The 21350-nt window shown below is 35.4% G+C and overlaps 1 protein-coding gene across 1 annotated transcript in view; it reads left to right on the top strand.

Moving 5' to 3' along the window:
• The window catches only part of HOOK1 (hook microtubule tethering protein 1), a 63355-nt gene that overhangs the window by 17914 nt on the left and 24091 nt on the right, over positions 1 to 21350 (top strand). The window contains exons 6-11 of the mRNA XM_061121745.1: positions 2794 to 2861; positions 4063 to 4125; positions 4842 to 4925; positions 12359 to 12525; positions 19048 to 19188; positions 20289 to 20490. Coding sequence (XP_060977728.1) covers positions 2794 to 2861; positions 4063 to 4125; positions 4842 to 4925; positions 12359 to 12525; positions 19048 to 19188; positions 20289 to 20490 — 725 coding nt within the window. The remainder of the gene's footprint in view (positions 1 to 2793; positions 2862 to 4062; positions 4126 to 4841; positions 4926 to 12358; positions 12526 to 19047; positions 19189 to 20288; positions 20491 to 21350) is intronic.

Raw genomic sequence — 21350 nt, 5'->3', positions numbered from 1 at the left:
GGGTTTGGGTATCAGAAAACTTTCATATTAGGCCATCTCTATTATTAACTGGCTGTTTTTTCTTGGACAAGTGAGTACTTCTCCATAGGTTTTTATTCTCATAGATATCCTTTGCTGTGCAAAAAACTTTTAAGTTTAATTAGCTCCTATTATTTATTTTTATTTTCACTACTCTAAGGAGGTGGATCCAAAAAGATATTGCAGCAGTTTATGTCATAAAGTGTTCTGCCTATATTTTCCTTTGAGAGTTTTACAGTATATGGTCTTACATGTAGGTCTTTAATCTATTTAAAATTTATTTTTGTGTATGGTGTTAAAGAATGTTAATGCATTCTTTTACATTTACCTACTCAGTTTTTCCAGTACCACTTATTGAAGAGTGGTACTTTTTATATTTTATATTTTATATTCTTGCCTCCTTTGTTATAGATTAATTGGCCATAGGTATGTGAGTTTATCTCTGGACTTTCTATTCTGTCCCATTGATCTACACCTCTGTTTTTGTGCTATTGCCAAACTGATTACTGTAGCTTTTGATTACTGTATAGTCTGAGGTCAGGGAGCCTGTTTCCTCCAGCTGCATTTTTCTCTCTCAAGATTGCTTTAGCTATTCAGGGTCTTTTGTGTTTCCATACAAATTTTAAGATTTTTTTGTTCTAGAGCTGCAAAAAATGCCATTGGTAATTTGATAGGGATCGCATTGAATCTGTCGGTTACCTTGGGTGTTGTAGTCATTTTTGATTCTTCCAGTCCAAGAACATGGTATATTTTTACATTTGTTTGTGTCAACCTAGACTGTTGGTGGGAATATAAATTGGTACAGCCACTCTAGAGAACAACAGAGAGGTTAAAAACATGCGTTGGATCCCTGGTCAGGAAGTTAAGGGCAAATAAGCCCATGCACCCCAATGAAAGGTCTCAGGAGCCACAACTAAGACTCGCCGCAACCAAATAAATAAATAAAAGGATCCAACATGATACCATCATAAAAAAAAAAAAAGAAAGAAAGAAAAATAGATTTGATTCACTCTTGGGCGTATATCTGAAGAAAACTAATTAGCAAAGATACTTGCACCCCAGTGTTAATTGCAGCACTATTTACAATAGCCAAGGCATGGAAGCAGCCTAAATGTCCATCAACAGATGATGGTAAGGAAGATGTGGTACATATATACAATGGAAGATACTCAGCCATAAAAAGGAATGAAATAATGCTATTTGCAGCAACATGGATGCAATTAGAGATTGTTACTAAGTGAAGTAAGTCAGACAGAGAAAGACATATATCATATGATATACTAATATGTGAAATCTAAAAATTATACAAGTGAGTTTATTTATAAAACAGAAACAGACTCACAGGCTTAGCAAACAAACTTATGGTTGCCAAAGGGGAAAGGTAGGGAGGGCAGATAAATTAAGATACTGAGATTAACATATGCAAACTACCATACTTTACTCGATACTCTATAGTAACCCATATGGGAAAAGACTATGAGAAAGACTGGATGTATATGTATATGTATAACTACTTTTCTGTACACCCAGAATGAACACAACATTGTACATCAACCATATTCTAATGTAAAATAAAAATTAAAAAGATAAAGGAATGTTTCCCTTAAGGGGAAAAAGAAAGAACATAGATGTTTCATGGGAAGAGATAAAAATACCAGGATTAACAGGAGTTTGGAAAAAAGCTAATTCCAACTCTTGTACATGACTTAAGCAGTTCAAGGCTTCAATGGAGGGTTTAACTGCAGATGTGGTAAAATAGCAAGATAATTCAAATTAGAAGTGGAACTTAAAGATATGACTAAATCTCATGAGAAAATGTTAATAGATGAGTTGGTTCTTGAATGAACAAAGAAAATGGTTTCTTGAGATGGAATCTATTCTTGGCAGAGATGCTGTGAAGATTGCTGAAATGACAACAAAGAATTTAGAAATTACGTAAACTTAAGTTGATGAAGCAGTAGCAGGATTTGAGAGGATAGGCTCTTGTTTTGAAAGAAGCTGTACTGTGTGTAAAATAATATCAAACAGCACTGCATGCTACAGAGAAATTTTTTGTGGTAGGAAGAGTCAGCTGATACGGCAGACTTCACTGGTGTCTTATTTTAAGAAGTTGCCACAGACAACCCAGCTTTGACCAGTGCCCTCTTTGGTTTTTTCTAGCAGCCATCAGCATCAAGATACCGATAAGATCCTCTATTAGTAAAAGGATTAGCACTTACTAAAGTCTCAGATGATGGTTAGCATTTTGTTAGCAATAAAGCAATTTTTAATTCAGGTTTGTACATTGTTTTTTTTAGATATAATGCTATTGTCACTTAATTGATTATAGTAGTTTGTAAATAGAACTTTTATATATACTGGGAAACTAAAAAATTCATGTGACTCACTTTATTGTGATTATTGCTTTATTGTCTGGAACTGAACTTATGATATCTCTGTGCTATACCTGTGCATGTGAATTCATCCCATAATGTTGAATTTTTAACAAGATAGAAGAAATTGTCATAGTTGTTCTAAGATTAATTGCAATTTCTTCTCATTTTCTTCCTTATAAGAAACTTAGAGATTTTCTTTAAAACATTTATAAATATTTATATGAATATTTTTAAGCATGTATATTTGTTTTCAATGGACGTATTTCTTGTGGAAAAAGTATTGTACTTGCATAAAGAATTATGTATAGTGAATGAATTTTTATGTGGTTAATTGAATGGCTGAATTACTGTGGATAAAGAGTAGAGTTTTTATCAGATCTGTTTTTTTTTTAAATCATAGAACATATTCAGAATATAATGACATTAGAAGAATCTGTTCAACACGTGGTCATGACTGCTATTCAAGAGGTAAGTTATATCATAATCACATATGTATAAAAATCCTAAACCAAATTGTATAAAACTGTTCACAAAAACTTTATGGATGTATATATATTTCACTACTGTATAAATGTGCCCTTTGCAGTAGGTTGACTTATCTTTGACTGTTGTGTCTCCCCTTCATTCTTTTCCCCCCAAATTTCTTATAAGGACTTCAAGCCCAATTTTAGTACCTCTGCATTTTAAAAGTTAAATTACTGTTAAGTTCCTTTAAGTAACTTCAGCTAAGCAGGATAAACAGCATTTTCCCAGATCGGAATTTTTATACCTTCTTTTTTTTCTGCCAGATAGAATAATCTTCTCTGAAATTTAAAGTGTGTGTGTGTGTGTATCTTATGTGCATTTTCAGAATGTTAGAACTGTGAGCAAATACAGTCATAATTATATTTCAGAGCCAGATAGTCTGGGTTCAATCCAGTCTGGTTATCTTAAGTTATGCCATAAAGATTCAAAATTCATTTGGCACATGTTCATGTTCATTCTTAAAGTCAGACCAGAAGGCTGAGATGAAGTCAAGTGAAGAGGAGGCCTGAGGGAAAATTGAGTGAAGGGTCAGTTTGGAAGAGTCATGACTTAAAGGGAGACAGCATATAGAACTTGAAAAATGGGTATACCCTGAGTTTGCATTGCTGGTTTGAATTCAAAACACCGTTGTGCATAAATATACGTGTCTCGCATATGCAAAAGAAATTATTTTACAGGATCTTTTTTCTCATATAATTGTAGCTCTTACACTTAAAATGGCTTCTTGGATTAGGAATTTTGCCACATCACTCATTTATAGCTGTATTTTAAACGTGCCAACTCATGTTACAGAAGAATCATTCTTTAAAATTATTCAATGTGCTCAATTTTATGTAGAATTTGTATTGTAAATTTTAGTACATTAGTATTTTTAATATATCTATTTACGTATTTCAAGCACACTCTACTTTTTGTCTTCACTAATATAATGTTTGAACATTGAGTTATTTAGCTTAAGCTGCTATTTATTTTTTATTTGAATAATATAAGGGTCATCAAATTAGGGCAAGGAAAAATTAAACATGAAACACCTTACTGTTATTTTTACTGTGTAAAAGAACTTTTTGCTTGTAAAAAAAGAAATGAATGCTTTCACTGTGTAAGCTTCAGTTTATTGTACTTAATTTTATTATTTTAATCCTAGTTGATGAGTAAAGAAATTGTGAGCTCTCCCACAAATGATGCTGTTGGAGAATTAGAACAGCAGGTGAGTATTTCAGTATGTGAGGAAAATGTAACAGCGATAGAGTTCCTCTGTCAGTTATTGGGTTAACCAAAAGGTTCATTCGGGTTTTCCATAACTTCTTAATGGAAAGACCCAAACAAACTTTCTGGCAAACCCAGTACTGTCTTAAAGGCTTACATCAGAGAGCACATACAAGGTATTTTCCTCCATGAAATTTAGATAGTTTGTTCTCTTGTAAGATCTTAAATATTACTATACATTCCTTCATGAATGCAGGTAGTGTTGATTTCCACAGTTTTTAATGATAGTGTTTGAAGAGTCAAGTGGCATTAAACTTTCCTGATATTTGTTAATACATATGCAGCTCATGCTATATAGTTATGTAATTAAATAGCAGACAATTTAAAAAATTCTGCTAAATTCTAATTTATCTAATAAGCAAATGTGATTTTTGTCACAGTTGCTTTCCTTTAACATTGAACTCAAAGGTTCTGTACTCAAGCCTCCCTTCCCTGGTTGTTTCACACAGTTGTTTTCCGTGGTGGAAAAGATACTCTCTTTCTCTGTGTAACCCAACCTGGGTTATGGTAAGAGAAGTAAGGGAAATGGTAAGAGAAGACGCACATGCGTTTGTTAATTTTGAAACTGTTTCCAACATCAGTATATATATGTGTTGTGATAAAAGTTTATTTTTCAGTTTATTTCAAAATATGATTTAGGACATTTTTCTATTTTAGCTTAAAAGGGCCCTAGAAGATCTTCAGGAAGCACTAGCAGAAAAAGAAGAACTGAGGCAAAGATGCCAAGAACTAGATATGCAGGTATGGATATGAGAGTAATTTCCTCTTTGAATTAATAAGCCTTTTAAAATTAATTAATTGGTAAAGTGTTTTGGAGATTGGGTTTATTTTATGGAGGGACCATTGAAAGAGTTTGGTATAGACTTGAATATTGAAGCATAAATTTTATCATTTTTCTCTTAGAGTTGAAAATTGCTGGTGTAACTACTTCATTGAGAAGACCGTTCAAATTGTAGAATTTCAATTGCTTAGGGCTTAATTTGTTATTCTGTAAAAAGGGGAAACTAAAGTATCTCCTTTTTAAGGTATGAGTATTAAGTGGAGTCCTTTATGGAAATACTTAGAAGTGCTTGACCTCCAGTAAATGCAGGTGCCAAGTTTGTTTTGCTAACATGTATGTGTATATGAACACGTATATAATTCTCAGGTTCGTATGCACATACGTGTTAGCAAAATAAACTTGGAATGAGAGACAGTAGTTAAATAGTTAAAGGGGTGAATCGTCAGACCAGGCTTCCTGTATTCAGAACCTGATCATATTACTGTTGTTGTTGTTTAGTTGCTAAGTCATGTCTGACTCTTTTGCGATCCCATTAATGGTAGCCTGCCAAGCTCATCGGTCTGTGGAATTTCCCAGGCAAGAATACTGGAGTAGGTTGCCAATTTCCTTCTCCAGGGATCTTCCTGACCCAGGGTTTGAATCCATGTCTCCTGAGTTGCAAGTGGATTTACAACTGAGCCACCAGGGAACTCCTGGTCATGTTACTAGCTAGTTATGTCTGCTTGGGCACATTGCTTAGTTTCTCTATACTTCATTTTTCTCTTTTGAGAAATGAAGTGATAATAGTATATATTTCCTTGCGTGATAATGAAGATTAAGTGAATTAATATTTGAAGCTCTTAAAGAGGGCCAGGCACATAATTGGTTATGTATGTGTTTGCATATATTGTTATTATTAAATGAAAGTGCAAATATGAAATTATGCAATAAGTCTTGAAAAATTATACAAAATGTTAAATATACCATCATAATATGCTACATGTGAATTGCACTTCTCATTCAAATAATGAGCTACATAAATAATTGACTCTGAAAAGTATGAGGACAAGGAATAAGGCTTGTGGTAGCAATGCCCTTGCTTAAATATCTAAAATTATAGGGCTGGGTAGTATTTCTAAACTTCATGAGTTTGCAAATGAGATGAGAAGTGATTTGGTCAGGGTGATTCAGATGTGCAGGGCAGTGACAACCAGCACCAGAATCCAGATCTCCTAACTTCAGCATTAAATATCCCTCCTCTATGTTTGAACAAAGCCAATGTTTATATTTGAACAAAACTAGTGTCTCACTATGTTTTTCCCTTTCTTCCTTCTTAACCACATGCACAGCATCTGAAATGTTTTATTTTCAAGTAAGATTATATCGTTTTTCCAAAATACCTCATGTAAAGAGTACAGGACTGACTCATTCAGGTGTTACCAGCCTTATGTAAGATCTCTGTACAGTTTTCTGAGAAATCCTTTTTTAAAAAAGAACACAAAATTTGGTTAAAACGTTTCAGTGTTTGTTACACATGGTGAAGAGTACATGATGATCTGATTTTAGTTGAAAAGTATAGACATGCCAAGTTTTGGCATTTTAATTCCAGTATCAAAGTAGAGGCAACCCTCAACTATCTGCTACACATGTGAAATAAATGACTACTGCATATAATCAGAACAAAAAGTAATTGACTGCTTTAACAATATGAATTTCACACAGGTGTATATGATACATACCCTGATTTTATAAGAAAAATGATTTTTGAAAAATGTGTATTTTTAATCACATGTAACCAGACAGTAGGTCACATTACTTCATGGCAAATAGGGGAAAAGGTAGAAATAGTGACAGATTTCTTCATCTTGGGCTCTAAAATCGCTGTGGATCATGACTGCAGCCATGAAATCAGAAGACAATAGCCTCTTGGCAGGAAAGCTATGACAAACCTAGACAGTGTGTTGAAAAGCAGAGATGTTTCTCTGCGGAGAAGAGTCCATAAATCAAGGCTATGGTCTTCCCAGCGGTCATGTACAGTAATGAGAGCTGGACTGTAAAGAAGGCAGAGCACCAAAGAATTGATGCCTTCTAACTGTGGTGCTGGAGAAAACTCCTGAAAGTCCAATGAACAGGAAGGAGATCAAACCAATCAATTTTAAGGGAAATCAACCATGAATATTTGTTGGAAGGATGCTGAAGCTCCAGTACTTTGGTCATCTGATGTGAATAGCTGATTCATTGGAAAAGTCCCTGATGCTGGGAAAGATTGAGGGCAGGAGAAGAGGACATCAGAGGATGAGATGGCTGGATGGCATCACTGATGCAATGGACATGAACTTGGGCAAACTTCGGGAGATGGTGAGGAACGGGGAGCCCTGGTGTGCTGCAGTCCATGGTGTCTCAGAGTCAGACGCGATTGGGCAACTGAACAACAACAAAAAATTGGAGAGTGACATTTAAATTTGTGGGGAATTTTTTTTTAATACCCAGCCAAATGAACCAAAAAAGAAAAGTAGGTGGCAAAGAAATTCACCAAGGGCAGGTAAACAGCACAAGGGCTTAACCTAATAAAGTTAATTAAAAAGCTTGGTAATCAAGGAAAGAAGCAGGCATATGATATTGACAGAGGTGCTACAGAACAGGAACCTGCTGTTCTTTCTTCATTCCTTGCTCTTGCTGGGGAGTCAACAAAAATCTTGTGACTTCTCACAGTAATCTCAATCAGAAGGAAATTCACTCTTTGAGTTCTTCATTTTATTTGCACTAGATATGAGTGGAAATAATGGCCAAGAAGAAACTAAGGGCCTGACTCTTTCTGATATGAACAAAGGGTATAGGGCCACACACTGAATTGGGGCAGCACTGATGCCCAAAGGAATTTCTTCACAGAAATGGAATACCATTCTCACTGTGCTTGTATGAGGTACTTAAACCTCAGAAATGATATCGTAGCCCATATGTTATTAAAAAAGAGGGCCCACTGGCTCAGCTGCTCTTCCCTGCCCCCGCAGCTACTGCCTTCCCTCACCATTCACAAGGCTATATAGAGTGGTGGAGAAAAAACAGTCCCAGCTATAACTTAGAGGGGAAAGCATACTGGGCCATGGGGTACATTATCTCTAATGTCCAAGAAGTCTTCAACATTGCCAAAACAAATAGGGTATCTTGACTGCCAGCAAAGCATGAACTAGATGAAAAGAGTAAAAGCATGACATCTGTGTGAACATTACAGACTAAAAGCAGAAATAGATAAGCGTATGTAAAAGATAGTAGCCGAGCTTAAAGAGGGCTATCCAGGTGGCTTAGTGGTAAAGACTCTGCCTGCCAGTGCAGGAGACACAGGAGGCACGGGTTTGACCCTGGGTCAGGAAGTTCTCCTGGAGAAGGACATGGCAACCTACTCCAGTATTCTTGTGTGGAGAATCCAATGAACAGAGGAGCCTGGCAGGCTACAGTCTATAGGGTCCCAAAGAGTTGACCATGACTGAAGCAACTTAGCACACAGGCACTCAAGCTTAGAGAACTTTTGCTTTATGTAGTATTACAGTTTCATAAGAACACTTCAGTAGAGTAGACTAGGTGGTAGGACAGTGAAGTGAGATTTAAAAGGAAATTTCAGCTAGAAACAAATCAGTGAATAATGAACATCAAACCTCATCCTAGTTAAGCTCTCAGATTTCAGGAATAAAAGCAAAACAACTCTGTAACAGGTAGAAAAGCTAAATCATCTACAAAGATAAGAAAATCAGGCTCTCCTACAACTTTGATGTCAGAAAATGGAGGAGTGATATCCACAAAATGCTGAGGCAAGGAAGAGCATTAACTGAAGAAGCATTAACTGCATTAACTGAAGAAGAGCGCAGATGCAAATTCATGAGCCCTTCTTGAAAAAAAACTACTTGTTTGCACAATCCAGTTAGCAAACGTGTTTTAATCAGAATAAAAAATGCAACAACTCTGTAGTGAAAGATCTGGTGGTGAAGCACAACCCACTTAAATAAAGATCTATGTGCATTCTGTGCAAATTATGGTTACAGGCTCTGGAACAACTGAAATTCTGACCAAGTCAGGAGGAAACCTGATTATGTGTACTTTAAAAGAAAAGAAAAAAACCCACATGAAAACTTGATGTAAGGTTTGAGAAACTCAGGTAATCTTATAGTTTTGGTCCAATGATTATGGGGCCTTGGGGCAAGTTAGGATGAGTTTATCAACATCTCTTTCCTCTGCCTTCAGTTCAGTTCAGTTCAGTCGCTCAGTCGCATCCGACTCTTTGCGACCCCATGAATCGCAGCACGCCAGGCCTCCCTGTCCATCACCAACTCCGGAGTTTACTCAAACTCATGTCCATCGAGTCGGTGATGCCATCCAGCCATCTCATCCTCTGTCATCCCCTTCTCCAATCCCTCCCAGCATCAGGGTCTTTTCCAATGAGTCAGCTCTTCGCATCAGGTGGCCAGAGTATTGGAGTTTCAGCTTCAGCATCAGTCCTTCCAATGAACACCCAGGACTGATCTCCTTTAGGATGGACTGGTTGGATCTCCTTGCAGTCCAAGGGACTCGCAAGAGCCTTCTCCAACACCACAGTTCAAAAGCATCAATTTTTCAGTGCTCAGCTTTCTTTATAGTCCAACTCTCACATCCGTACATGACCACTGGAAAAACCATAGCCTTGACCAGACGAACCTTTGTTGGCAAAGTAATGTCTCTGCTTTTTAATATGCTATCTAGGTTGATCATAACTTTCCTTCCAAGGAGTAAGCGTCTTTTAATTTCATGGCTGCAATCACCATCTGCAGTGATTTTGGAGCCTAGAAAAATAAAGTCAGCCACGCTACTCAACCATTAATCCTAATACCTGGCAGCCATCAGTAGCTCTCCTTCACTTAACTGCGGTAACAGTGGCTGGTTATTCTTGCTTACAGTATGTTAGAAACATACTCCTACCCAGCATTGTCACATATACTGAGGCAGTGATCTTCAAACCTAAAGGTGTCTGCAAATTATATGTGAAACAGGACTCCAGCTATAGAAATTTATGTTTTAAGTTTTTTAATAAGCTTAGATTTTAAATAAGCTAATATGATAAAAATATTAAATCTGAGTGATGTGAGAAAAGAGCATTATTTTTTTTTTAGCTTTTTGAACTTTAAGTAGCTCATAGAGAGAGACAGAAAAACTAGAGAAACAGAAAGGGACAGAGGCAGGTACAAAGTGAACCTAAACAAAGTATCACCGTGACATCTTGTTAAGAGATATCTAGAACCACCTCTGGACATTCTAAGTCACTCATCTGGAGTGGCTCTGGAACCACTATGTGAAATACATGGTTAGGAACAAGGTTGGCTACCCACTAGATACTGAAAACGAAGTTTGCCCTTGCTCTTCTCCCTTCTTGAGGGGATTCTTATCCAGTTTGAAGACAAGGTATTGTTTCTACTCTACCAGTCTCATAACAGCTCCTACCCTCAAGCTAATATGAGATACTCTTTTCTCGCGCCGCCCCCCCCAATAGCATAATTTCATCAAAGCACCACATTTTCCGTCCTGTAATTGTTTACATTTCTGCTGTAGGGAATCTTAAAGGGTGCAACCTCCATTCTTTTTTGTATCCCAATACAGGATTGTATTACATGACAGATAATAGTCACTAAACTGCTTATATGACAAGGATGGATGCATGCATTGTATTTAGGAAGAGAAACTGTTTCCTGTTTGTCTGGGAATGGTTTTTCAGACTTTGTGTTACTCATTTGGAGGACAGTGTTTGTAACTTGCCTACACTGTATTTAAGACTATATAATATAACTTGATTTTTTAAAAAAGATTTATTTATTTTTGGCTACTCTAGGTCTTTGTTACTCAGCATGGGCTTTTGCTTGTTCTGGTGATCAAGAGCTGCTTTTTGTTGCAGTGAGAGGGCTTCTCATTGCGGTAGGCTGTGTGGAGCACAGGCTCAGTAATTGTGGTGCTTGGGCGTAGGTGCCCCGTGGCAAGTGGAATCTTCCTGAATGAGGAATCAAACCCATGACCCCTGCATTCACTGGTGATTCTTAGCCACCTGACCACCAGGGAAGTCCCTATACCTTGATTTTAATTTCCTGTTAATAGCTGAGTGTGTCAATATGTAATCCCATTCACGTAACTAGACTGCATTGATTACACCTTTTCAAACTATAAATAGCAAACTTATGCAGTTATATGTTGTGAACGTGAAAGTCGCTCAGTCGTGTCCAACTCTTTGCAACCCTATGGACTGACTATATGTCCATGGAATTCTCCAGACCAGAATACTGAAGTGGGTAGCTGTTCCCTTCTCCAGGGGATCGTCCCAATGCAGGGATCGAACCAAGGTCTCCTTCATTGCAGGCGGATCCTTCACCAGCTGAGCCACTAGGGAAGCCCAATAACTTAGAATGTATTCTAAGTTATGATAAGTCAGCCTTTTTCAAACTAATCTTAGTAAAATCCCATGTAGATGTCTGATCTTACAAAAGAAAGAAAGAAAGATAGTGCTAAGTCATGTCCAACTCTTGGGATCCCACGAACTGTAGCCCGCCAGGCTCCTCTGTCCATGGAATTCTCCAGGCAAGAATACTGGAGTGGGTGGCCATTTCCTTCTCCAGGGGATCTTCCTGACCCAGGAATTGAACCCAGGTCTCCCGCATTGCAGGCAGATGCTTTACCGACTGAGTTACTTAGGAAACATGCCTTATAAAAGGTTGCAGCCTTACTCTAAATGTTTATAGATATTTTTAAATGAAAAAGAAGTAGAACTAAGGGAGCAAATAATGCTTGTTAACATAAATATGTAAATAAAATAAAAAATGTATCCAGTGCCGGTACTGATGTCATTCTAAAGTTATATGTTTATATCCATTTTAAATCTTAAGCAAATAGTTTCAGTGTGCAGTTGGGTTCAGTTTTTTTGCTGCTGATTGACTAACCAAATAATGTGGTTATCCCCTAAAGATACGATGTGAATCTGATAATTTTCTACTATGAACCTAAAATGGTAATTTTGTGCATATTTGTGTGTATCTCAGTTTACTAGGTAACAGCATCCTGAAAATAAATTTATACCTAAAAGGGAAACAAATTATTTTTTTGAAGTACATAGGTGCATACAATTTTAGAGACTAAAAAACAGTTTCTTCTCTGACCTAAAGCAAGCATGAAGTTTGGAAGATATTCTCCCTTGTATGTATTAACTCTCTTTTCTCTGTATTAATTAATTTTATTTCTTCTGATTCAAACCTCCTAGACCCAGAATTCCAGAGCTAGAAGAATCCTTAAGAATTTATCTAGTCTGATTGACCAGGCTAGTTAATGGCTTGGTCAGATTTAGAATCTAGAACTCCACTGTAAACTCTTCTTTGCTACTGATGCTTATGCTTGTGTTTTTGTTTTTTAGGTGACAGCACTTCAAGATGAAAAGAATTCACTGGTTTCTGAGAACGAGATGATGAATGAAAAACTTGACCAGTTGGATGGATCTTTTGATGATCCAAATACAATGGTTGCAAAAAAATATTTTCATGCACAGTTGCAACTAGAACAATTACAGGAAGAAAACTTCAGGTAGCATTTTTAATAGGAATCATTCTATACAGTTTTATTAAACTAAGTAGCTAAAAATCATAATAGCAACAACTGATGATTAAGCATTACAACACATGTTCAGAATACTAAGTGGATGAAAATACTGTCTAGTATAAGTGGTTCCTGTCCTTGTAGGGCTAACAATACAGTTAAGCAAGTGGGATACATATATAAAAAGCAAAACAATTCAAAATAACGTGTGATGAGGGCCAAACGAAGGCCATAAGCAAGTCCACGAGGAATTTAAAAGAATGTTTGCTGAAACCTGGGGAAGAGGAATTTTTGCATAGGAGAGGGAACTTGATAATAAGTGGAAAAAAAAATATAAACCTCACCCTAAAAGGATGCTTTTCATATCAACTTTTATATTTCTTCTTTTGAAAAAAAAGTGTACATCTAATCTTTGATAAACATTATCTTTTTGTGTGCTTACCTCTGAGCCCTGCAGTGTAAGACCCTGATAAATAGGCGCTCCAGTTGTACTGTATGTGGTTTTTTGTTACTTTATTTTGGTATGATTTCAGACTTACTGAAAAAAGTTGCAAGAATAGGACAGGGAGTTTGTATATCTCTCATTCAGATTTGACATTTGTTTTACAGTTCTACTCATTTGTTTTATCAGTCTCTTTACATAGTCACATGTGTATATATGTTTTGTTTTTTGAACCATTTTAGAGTAAACTGGAGACATACTGCTTTACCCCTATGTACTTCAGTGTGTATTTCCTAAGAACAAAAATATTCTCTTATAAACCACAGCATAGTGATCAAAATTAGTGATTGATCTTTGAAACAAATCATCTACTCTACAGATCATATGCAAATTCTATCAGCTATCTCAGTATCCTTAAAACTTAAGTTTTTTCTTATTTCAGAATCTAATCCAGGATCGTGCTTTGCATTTAGAAGTGGATTCTTACTCAATGGACTATAATTCCATTACTATCATCATTTATTTTTATGTTTAAATTGTCCCAGATTTGACCACTGAGGAGCCTTTCAATTAGCCATGTGTCTTTACAATATGTTGCTATCTTTCTTTGAGTATTTTCTTCTTTCTGGGACAACAAAATGTTCCCGACTCTAATTGTTCTTCCTCAACTCTAGAGTCAGCCATTTCTCCAGGAAGTTCTGATTCCTTTTAGTGGAGAACTCTCCACTAAAAAGAGAAATCTATGATCTAGATGAATTTTTCTGTCTAGATTTATTCTCCGCTAAAAACAAAGGTCTCAATTCAGTTTAGTCACTCAGCTGTGTCTGACTCTTTGCAACCCCACTGACTGCAGCATGCCAGGCTTCCCTGTCCATAACCAACTCCCAGAGCTCACTCAAACTCATGTCCATTGAGTCGGTGATGCTATTCAACCATCTCATCCTCTGTCATCCCCCTCTCCTCCTGCCTCGGTCTTTTCCAGTGAGTCAGTTCTTCACATAAGGTGGCTGAAGTATGGCAGTTTCAGCTTCAGCATCAGTCCTTCCAGTGAATATTCAGGACAGATTTCCTTTAGGATGGACTGCTTGGATCTCCTTGCAGTCCAAAGAACTCTCAAGAGTTTTCTCCAACACTACAGTTCAAAAGCATCAATTCTTAGGCACTCAGCCTTCTTTATGGTCCAACTCTCACATCCATACATGACTACTGGAAAAACCATAGCTTTGACTAGATGGACCTTTGTTGGCAAAGTAATGTCTCTGCTTTTTAATATGCTGTCTAGGTTAATCATGGCTTTTCTTCCAAGGATGGTCTAGATGAGTTTTTCTGTCATTGCTTCTGGGCCACCTTGGTGTACAGAGCTAGGAAAATACACTTGTAAAGGTTCATACCAGTCCATGTTTGCACACATGTGTCTATGCATATATCTATCTATTTTCATAGCTATAATTATGAACAGTGAATTCATATTATCATCTTCCATTTCAGTCCAGTGACTTCAGGGTATATTCTGATTTTCTGCATTTCCATATTGTAACTCCCTTCGCCAACATTGAGAAACCATTTTCTCAATTTCTGACTTCCATTTTCCTCAGCAAATTTATTCATTTACTCAATCCCAAAACACATTTGAAGTAAGAATTGCTAATCCATGCCTTCTATAAAAAGGTAATGCTACAGTGCAAACTAATGCTACACTTCAGTATGTTTACAATTCTTTTTTTATGATAATGTTTACATACTGTGAGTTGAGTGAATAGCACTGTTTGGCATCTTTTATTGAAAGCATTCATTTGTGTAACTCACGTTTTTATCATTTGATAAATCATTTCTGTCACTACAGAAAGTTCCCCTATGTCCCTTCCCAGATAACCCCTAAGTCCCAGAGACTCTTCCAATTATTTTCCACTATAGATGTCTTTTCTCTCATCTAGAACTTCTTAGAAATTGTAACATTAATTCTTTGGTGACTGGCTTCTTTTGCTCAGCATATTTGTGAAATCTACCAATGTTGCTGAATATATCAGTTCATTTTTTTAAAATTACTGAGTAGTATTCTGCTAAATGGAATTATTGCACATTGTAACACATTTTGCTTATTCATTTTCCTTTAGATGGACATTTGAGTTTCCAGATTTTGGCTAATATAAATAAAATGGATATGAACATTGGAATATAAAACTTTTGTGAACATATTTTTTCATTTCTCATTGGCAATTACATAGAGTGGCATTGCTGAATCACACATTTTGTTTGTATTATATTTAAAAGATACCAGCAAACCATTTCCCAAAGTGGTCGTATTGTTTTGCATTCCCACCAGCAGTGCTTGCTGCTGGTTGCTCTAGTTACTCTGCCTATATAACGTAAGTTGGCCTTATCAGTCTTCTTCATTTTAGTTATTCCAGGGAATGGGTTAAGAGTGTTGAATTGTGGCTTTAAGATGCATTTTCCTTATAACTAATGATAATGGTAAGCACCTTTTCATGTGCTTATTTGCGCTATATTTTACTATGTGAATTGTCTCTCTACACTGTTAGCCTATTTTTAAATTGGGTTGTTTGTCTTTATTACTGAGTTGTAAGAGTTTAAAAAATATATATTCTGGTTATAGAATCTTTGTCAGATATGCATGTAATAATATTTCATCTTTTCTGTAGCTTGCCACTTCATTTTTCAAATGGTATCTATCAAGAATTAAAGTTCTTAGATGAAGCCTGATTTATCAATATTTTTAAGATTAGTGCTTTTCATGTACTGTCCAAGAAATCTGTCTACCCCCTAGTCATGAAAATACTCTAGTATTTTCTTCTAGAACCTTTATAGTTTTATCTTTCACAGTTAGGTCTGTGATCCATCTTGAATTGATTTTTTTTTGAAAATAGTATAATATGTGGGTGTCAGACTTTACTTTTATTTCCCTTATGCGTATCCAGTTGTTCCAGTATCATCAGGTGAAAAGATTTTTATTTTATTCCATCAAATTGCTTTGGCACCTTTGTGAAAAATTATATAGCCGTAAAATGTGGGTCATTTTCTGAACTCAGTTCCTTCCTGCTGATGAATTTGTCTGTCTTTAGCCCATATGACATGATCTTGATATTTATTTGTCTATTTTTGGCGATGCTGGGTCTTTGTTATTGTGTGGGCTTTCTCTAGTTGTGGAGAGTTGGCAGTACTCTCTAGTTGTGGTAGTCATGGAGAGTGGCAGATACTCTCTAGTTGTGTGCCGGCTTCTCACTGCGGTGTCTTGTTTCGGAGCACGGGAGTTAGGCGCACGGACCAAGAGTTGTGGCACGTGGGCTCTAAAGCACAGGTCCGACAGTCGGCACACGGGTTTAGTTGCTCTGCTGCATGTAGGATCTTCCTGGATCAGGAATCAAACTTGTGTCCCCTGCATTGGCAGGCAGATTCTTTACCACTCAGCCACCAGGGAAGCCTGCTGTAGAGTTTTTAAATTGGCTTTTTATCAGATTGAAAGAATTCTCCTTTATTTCTGCCTTGCTAAGAGTTTTTATCATTTATCAGTGTTGATTTTTGTCTTAGGACTTCTGTGCATCTTGAAAAAAGATGGTTTGGTTTTTCTTTTTTACTCTTAATACGATTAATTTTTGAATGTTAAAAAAATTTGTATTCCAGAGAAAAACCACCTTGGTCATATTTTCTTATCTTATACACATATGACTGGATTTGATTTGTTGATATTTTGAAAGTATTTTTGTGTCTTGTCTTTATAATAGATATTGGTCTATAACTTTTTTCTCTTGTAATGTCTTTCAGGTTTTGTTATCAGAGTTCCACTAGTCTCATAGAATAATTGGGAAATACTCTCTCCTCCTCTATTTTCTGAAAGAGTTTATGTAAGAATGACATTATTTCTTCCTTCAATATTTGATAGAATTAATCAGTAAAACAATTGGATCTGTGGTTTTCTTTGTGAAAGGGCTTTTAATGACACATGTAATTTCTTTAATGGTCATAGGCTTTTCAGATTTTCTGTTTCATATTATGTCAATTTCCTAAATTGTTTTTTTCAAGGTATATATTTATTTGATTTAAGTTGTTTAATTTATTGACATGAAGTTTTTCATAATCTATTTATGGTCCCTTTAATGATTGTAGGAGCTGTAGTGGTGTTTCCTTTTTCATTCTTGATGTTGGTAATTTGTGTTTTCTTTCATTTTTCTTGGTCACCGTTGCTAGAGGTTCATCAATTTTATTAATCTTACACCCTTTATTAATCCAACAGCCTTTATTAGTTTCCCATAGTGTGAATTTTAGATCTCTGTTCTTTATTCCTTTCCTTTTACTTACTTTGGATTTGATTTGCTCTTCTTTTTCTAGCCTCCTAAAGTTAGATGATTGATTTTAAGCATTTCTTTGTTTCTATTATAAGCCTTTAAAACTGTAAATTTCTCTGTAAGCACTGGTTTAGCTGTGTCCCTAAAATTTGATTGATTGCATTTCTGTTATTATTCAGTTCAAAATATTTTCTAATTTCCTCTCTGATTTCTTCTCTGACTCAGGAATCATTTAGAAATGTATTTTTTAATTTCCAAATATTTAAGGCTTTTCTCCAAACTTCTCATTGTGACTGATTCCTAATTTAATTTCCTTGTGGTTAGAGAATATAGTCCATAAGACTTCATTCTTTTTAATATTTATGATACCTATTGTGATAATCACATGTGTTATTGCAGTGAATATTCCATGTGTACTTGCAAAGGATGTGTATTCTGTAATTTTTTACTGATATGTTTCACAAATATTTATTATATCAAGCTGATTAGTAGGGTTATTCAGATTTTTTCTGTATTTGACATTTTTGGTTAGTTCTTTCATTTATTGGGAGACTGATGTTAACATTCTTGACAATAATTATGGATTTGTAGATCTCAGATCTTGTCAGTTTTTGCTTCATCTCTTTTAAAATTTTATTTTTAGTTATATATAACTTTTTGATATGTCTTTCTGATGGATTGACCCTGTTATAATTGTGAAATATCTATACCTTTGGTAATACTTTTTGTGTTAAACCATTTTTTTATGTTAATATAAATACCCCAGTTTTCTTTGCTTATTATTTGCATGATACTTAGTTTCTTTTTTTTACTTTTAACCTATTGTGTCTTTATATTTAAAATGTTTCTTCTAACTAGTATATATTTGAGCCTTGCTTTCTTATCCAGTCTGATAGTCTCTGCCTTTTTAATTGGTGTATTTAGTCCTTTTGCCCTTTACATAATTTTTGATATGGTTGTGCTTAGGGTCTATCAGTTTGCTATTTTTCATTTGTCATATCTGTTCTTGTGTTTATTTTTCTTTTCTGCATTATTGTCAGTTGATCAAGTAATTTTTTAATATTTTTATCACTATATAGTCATTTTAGTTTTTGTTGTTGCTCTTGGGTTCAAAGTATTTATTCTTTATCACAGTCTATACTTAGAGTTCCTATTTCACCACTTTACATGCTATGTACATTTTTGGGTAACTTTACATGGTTTCTCTTTTTCTCTTGAAATTAAAATTTCTGTTTGAACTAGAGAACCAGGCTCAGTGTTTCAGAGTGATAATGAAAATTCAGAACATCACTGGCTTATCAGTTCTTACAAGTAACCACACTAATGAAAGATGTTAATAATAAGGGAAACTAGGGAATGAGATAACCATGAGAGAATATATGGGAACTTTGTACTTTCTGTTCAGTTTTTCTGAAAAAAAAGTCTATTAATTTTTTCAAGTAAAAAAATTCATTTGACCATAAATGTTAAGAGTTTACTTTTGGACTTTTAATTGTCATTGATCTATATGTCTAGCTTTATGGTAGTATGATACTGTCATGATTACTGTAGCTTTGTAGTAAATTGGAAAGTATGACTTCTCCAACTTTTTTTTTTAAGCTATTGTTTTAAAACTAAGGACTAGAAAGTAGCTTATTCCTTTAATTTTTCTTTTTTTGGATGTGGAATCAAAGGAACATTTTAGAAGTAAGTTTTGCTAAGCTCATGTCTCAGTAAAAAAACAAATAATGGAAATTACATTATAAATACTTGTTTTTTTTATGCAAGGCTTGAAGCTGCAAAAGATGATTACCGTGTTCACTGTGAAGAACTTGAAAAGCAATTAATTGAATTTCAACATAGGAATGATGAATTGACTAGTCTTGCTGAGGAAACAAGAGCCCTGAAAGATGAAATAGATGTTCTTAGGTATGGCATGTCTAAATATAATTGTGTCACTTCTCATTTTGGTATTCTATATTTTAATTAAGGAATCTTACAGTTATACCTGTGTATCAAGTATTGATCAGTTTTTACCCAACTTCCTAGTCTTTACTTCTTTTATGTTTGTTGATAGTTATGTGAAGTTTCAGGATAATACTTGATTCCTGTTAGGAGAGATTTTCGTATTAGAACCATAAACCTTTTTCTTACTTCTGATTAAAGAAAACGATACCTTTTTCTTAAAAATTTGTAAGCTGAGTTATTTTTAGATACATTTGACTTGACCTTCTTGTACTTATTAGTACATCTTGTGAAATTTTTGTGTAAGAAATGTATTCTCACAAACCATATTTTGACATTTGATAAACTATAGACAAGAATCCTAACATTTATTTCAAGGTTATCCCAGGTTCTCTTATTTTCTTTGACAGTACAAAGTTTATAATGAGCTTTGCCTGTGAAATGTTAAGCAAAGAATCTGTTTAAGTGATTTTTTTATTTTGTTAATTTTTCTTAATTAGCCATTTTCTTACACAGTTTTTAATGTTCATTTAAAACAAAATCTTTATAAGCATTAATTTTAACCATCATGTGATATTGAAGTGATTCTGTTTGTTTATTTTTTCTCCACCCTGTTTGTCAGGTGTGCACAACTCTAAAGGGAAGTGCTTTGCCAAACAAATTACAAATTCAGTCAGCTTCCTGAATATATCAAATACTTAAACTGCATTAGATATTATACACAGAGCACAACTGGCCTGTAAGCTTACGGGCAGCTCAGAATTGTTCAGCTGTATTTATAAAACCATTCTTTTTTTGTACATTGTTGTGATTTGTAGAATAGTTTGATAATACAGTGTGTCAGATTTCAAGCAGTTTATTTTGATGACTTTATAACAGAAGGGTTGAACTTTCTGAGTCTGTTTCAAGATTTCTCACAAAGCTAATGATTTCTTTTCTCTGTCCCCCTCATTTTTTTTAACCAGTTGATAGTTCATTTGGAAGACTCGTTTTACAGCCAGAATAACACTGTTATGTGCATTTACTTGTTTTTACACAGTAATGTTTAATCTTTGTTATTATAGAGCTACCTCTGATAAAGCAAATAAACTGGAGTCTACAGTTGAGATATATCGTCAGAAGCTACAAGATCTGAATGACCTTCGCAAGCAGGTGAAAACTTTACAGGAAACAAACATGATGTACATGCATAATACAGTCAGCTTAGAAGAGGAATTAAAGAAGGCAAATGCTGCACGCACACAATTAGAAACATACAAGAGACAGGTAAGAAAATATCTAAATTTTTTAAATCAATAAAATTGAAAGAGTGTACCTTTCACTCCTTTAGAAGGATGTAGCAGTGACTAAACACTGTGCTGTGCTTAGTCACTCAGTCGTGTCTGACTCTTTGCAACCCCATGGAGTGTGTAGCCCGCCAGGCTCCTCTGTCCATTGGGATTCTCCAGGCAAGAATACTGGAGTGGGTTGCTATGCCCTCCTCCAGGGGATCTTCCCAACCCAGGAATAGAACCCATGTCTCACACATTGCAGGTGGATTCTTTGCCATCTGACCCACCAGGGAAGCCCAGAAATACTGGAGTGGGTAGTCTATTCCTTCTCCGGGGAAACTTCCCAACCCAGGAATCAAACTGGAGTCTCCTGCATTTCAGGTGGATTCTTTACCCACTGAGCTACCCAGAAAGCCCCAAATAAACACTATTTGTAGTCAGTTGTGTCCTTATTATCACACGTATCTTCTGTCTGTAATTTTAATTCAAGAGTTGATCATTGAATTTGTGTTTTCTAGGTCTTTTTGACTTCCCTGATAGCTCAGTTGGTAAAGAATCTGTCTGCAATGCAGGAGACCCCAGTTTGATTCCTGGGTTGGGAAGATCTGCTGGAGAAAGGATAAAGTACCCACTCCAGTATTATTGGGCCTCCCTTGTGGTATTTTTATTAGCTTCTGAGCTTGTATACTATTGGAATATTTTATTGTTTCAGTAACATTTCTGATAACCAGGGATAAATACCTAGAGAATGGACTTATAACCTAAAATATTCTCTTTTGCTATTTATCAAACACCCTAGAGAAACAGTAGAAGACTGATAATTTTTTTTCTAAATTATTATTTGTGTATTTTAAA

Source organism: Dama dama, chromosome 20 (assembly GCF_033118175.1).
Source record: "Dama dama isolate Ldn47 chromosome 20, ASM3311817v1, whole genome shotgun sequence".
NCBI lineage: Eukaryota > Metazoa > Chordata > Mammalia > Artiodactyla > Cervidae > Dama > Dama dama.
The sequence above is the reverse complement of the archived record's forward strand: the minus strand, read 5'-3'. Positions and strand labels throughout refer to the sequence as shown.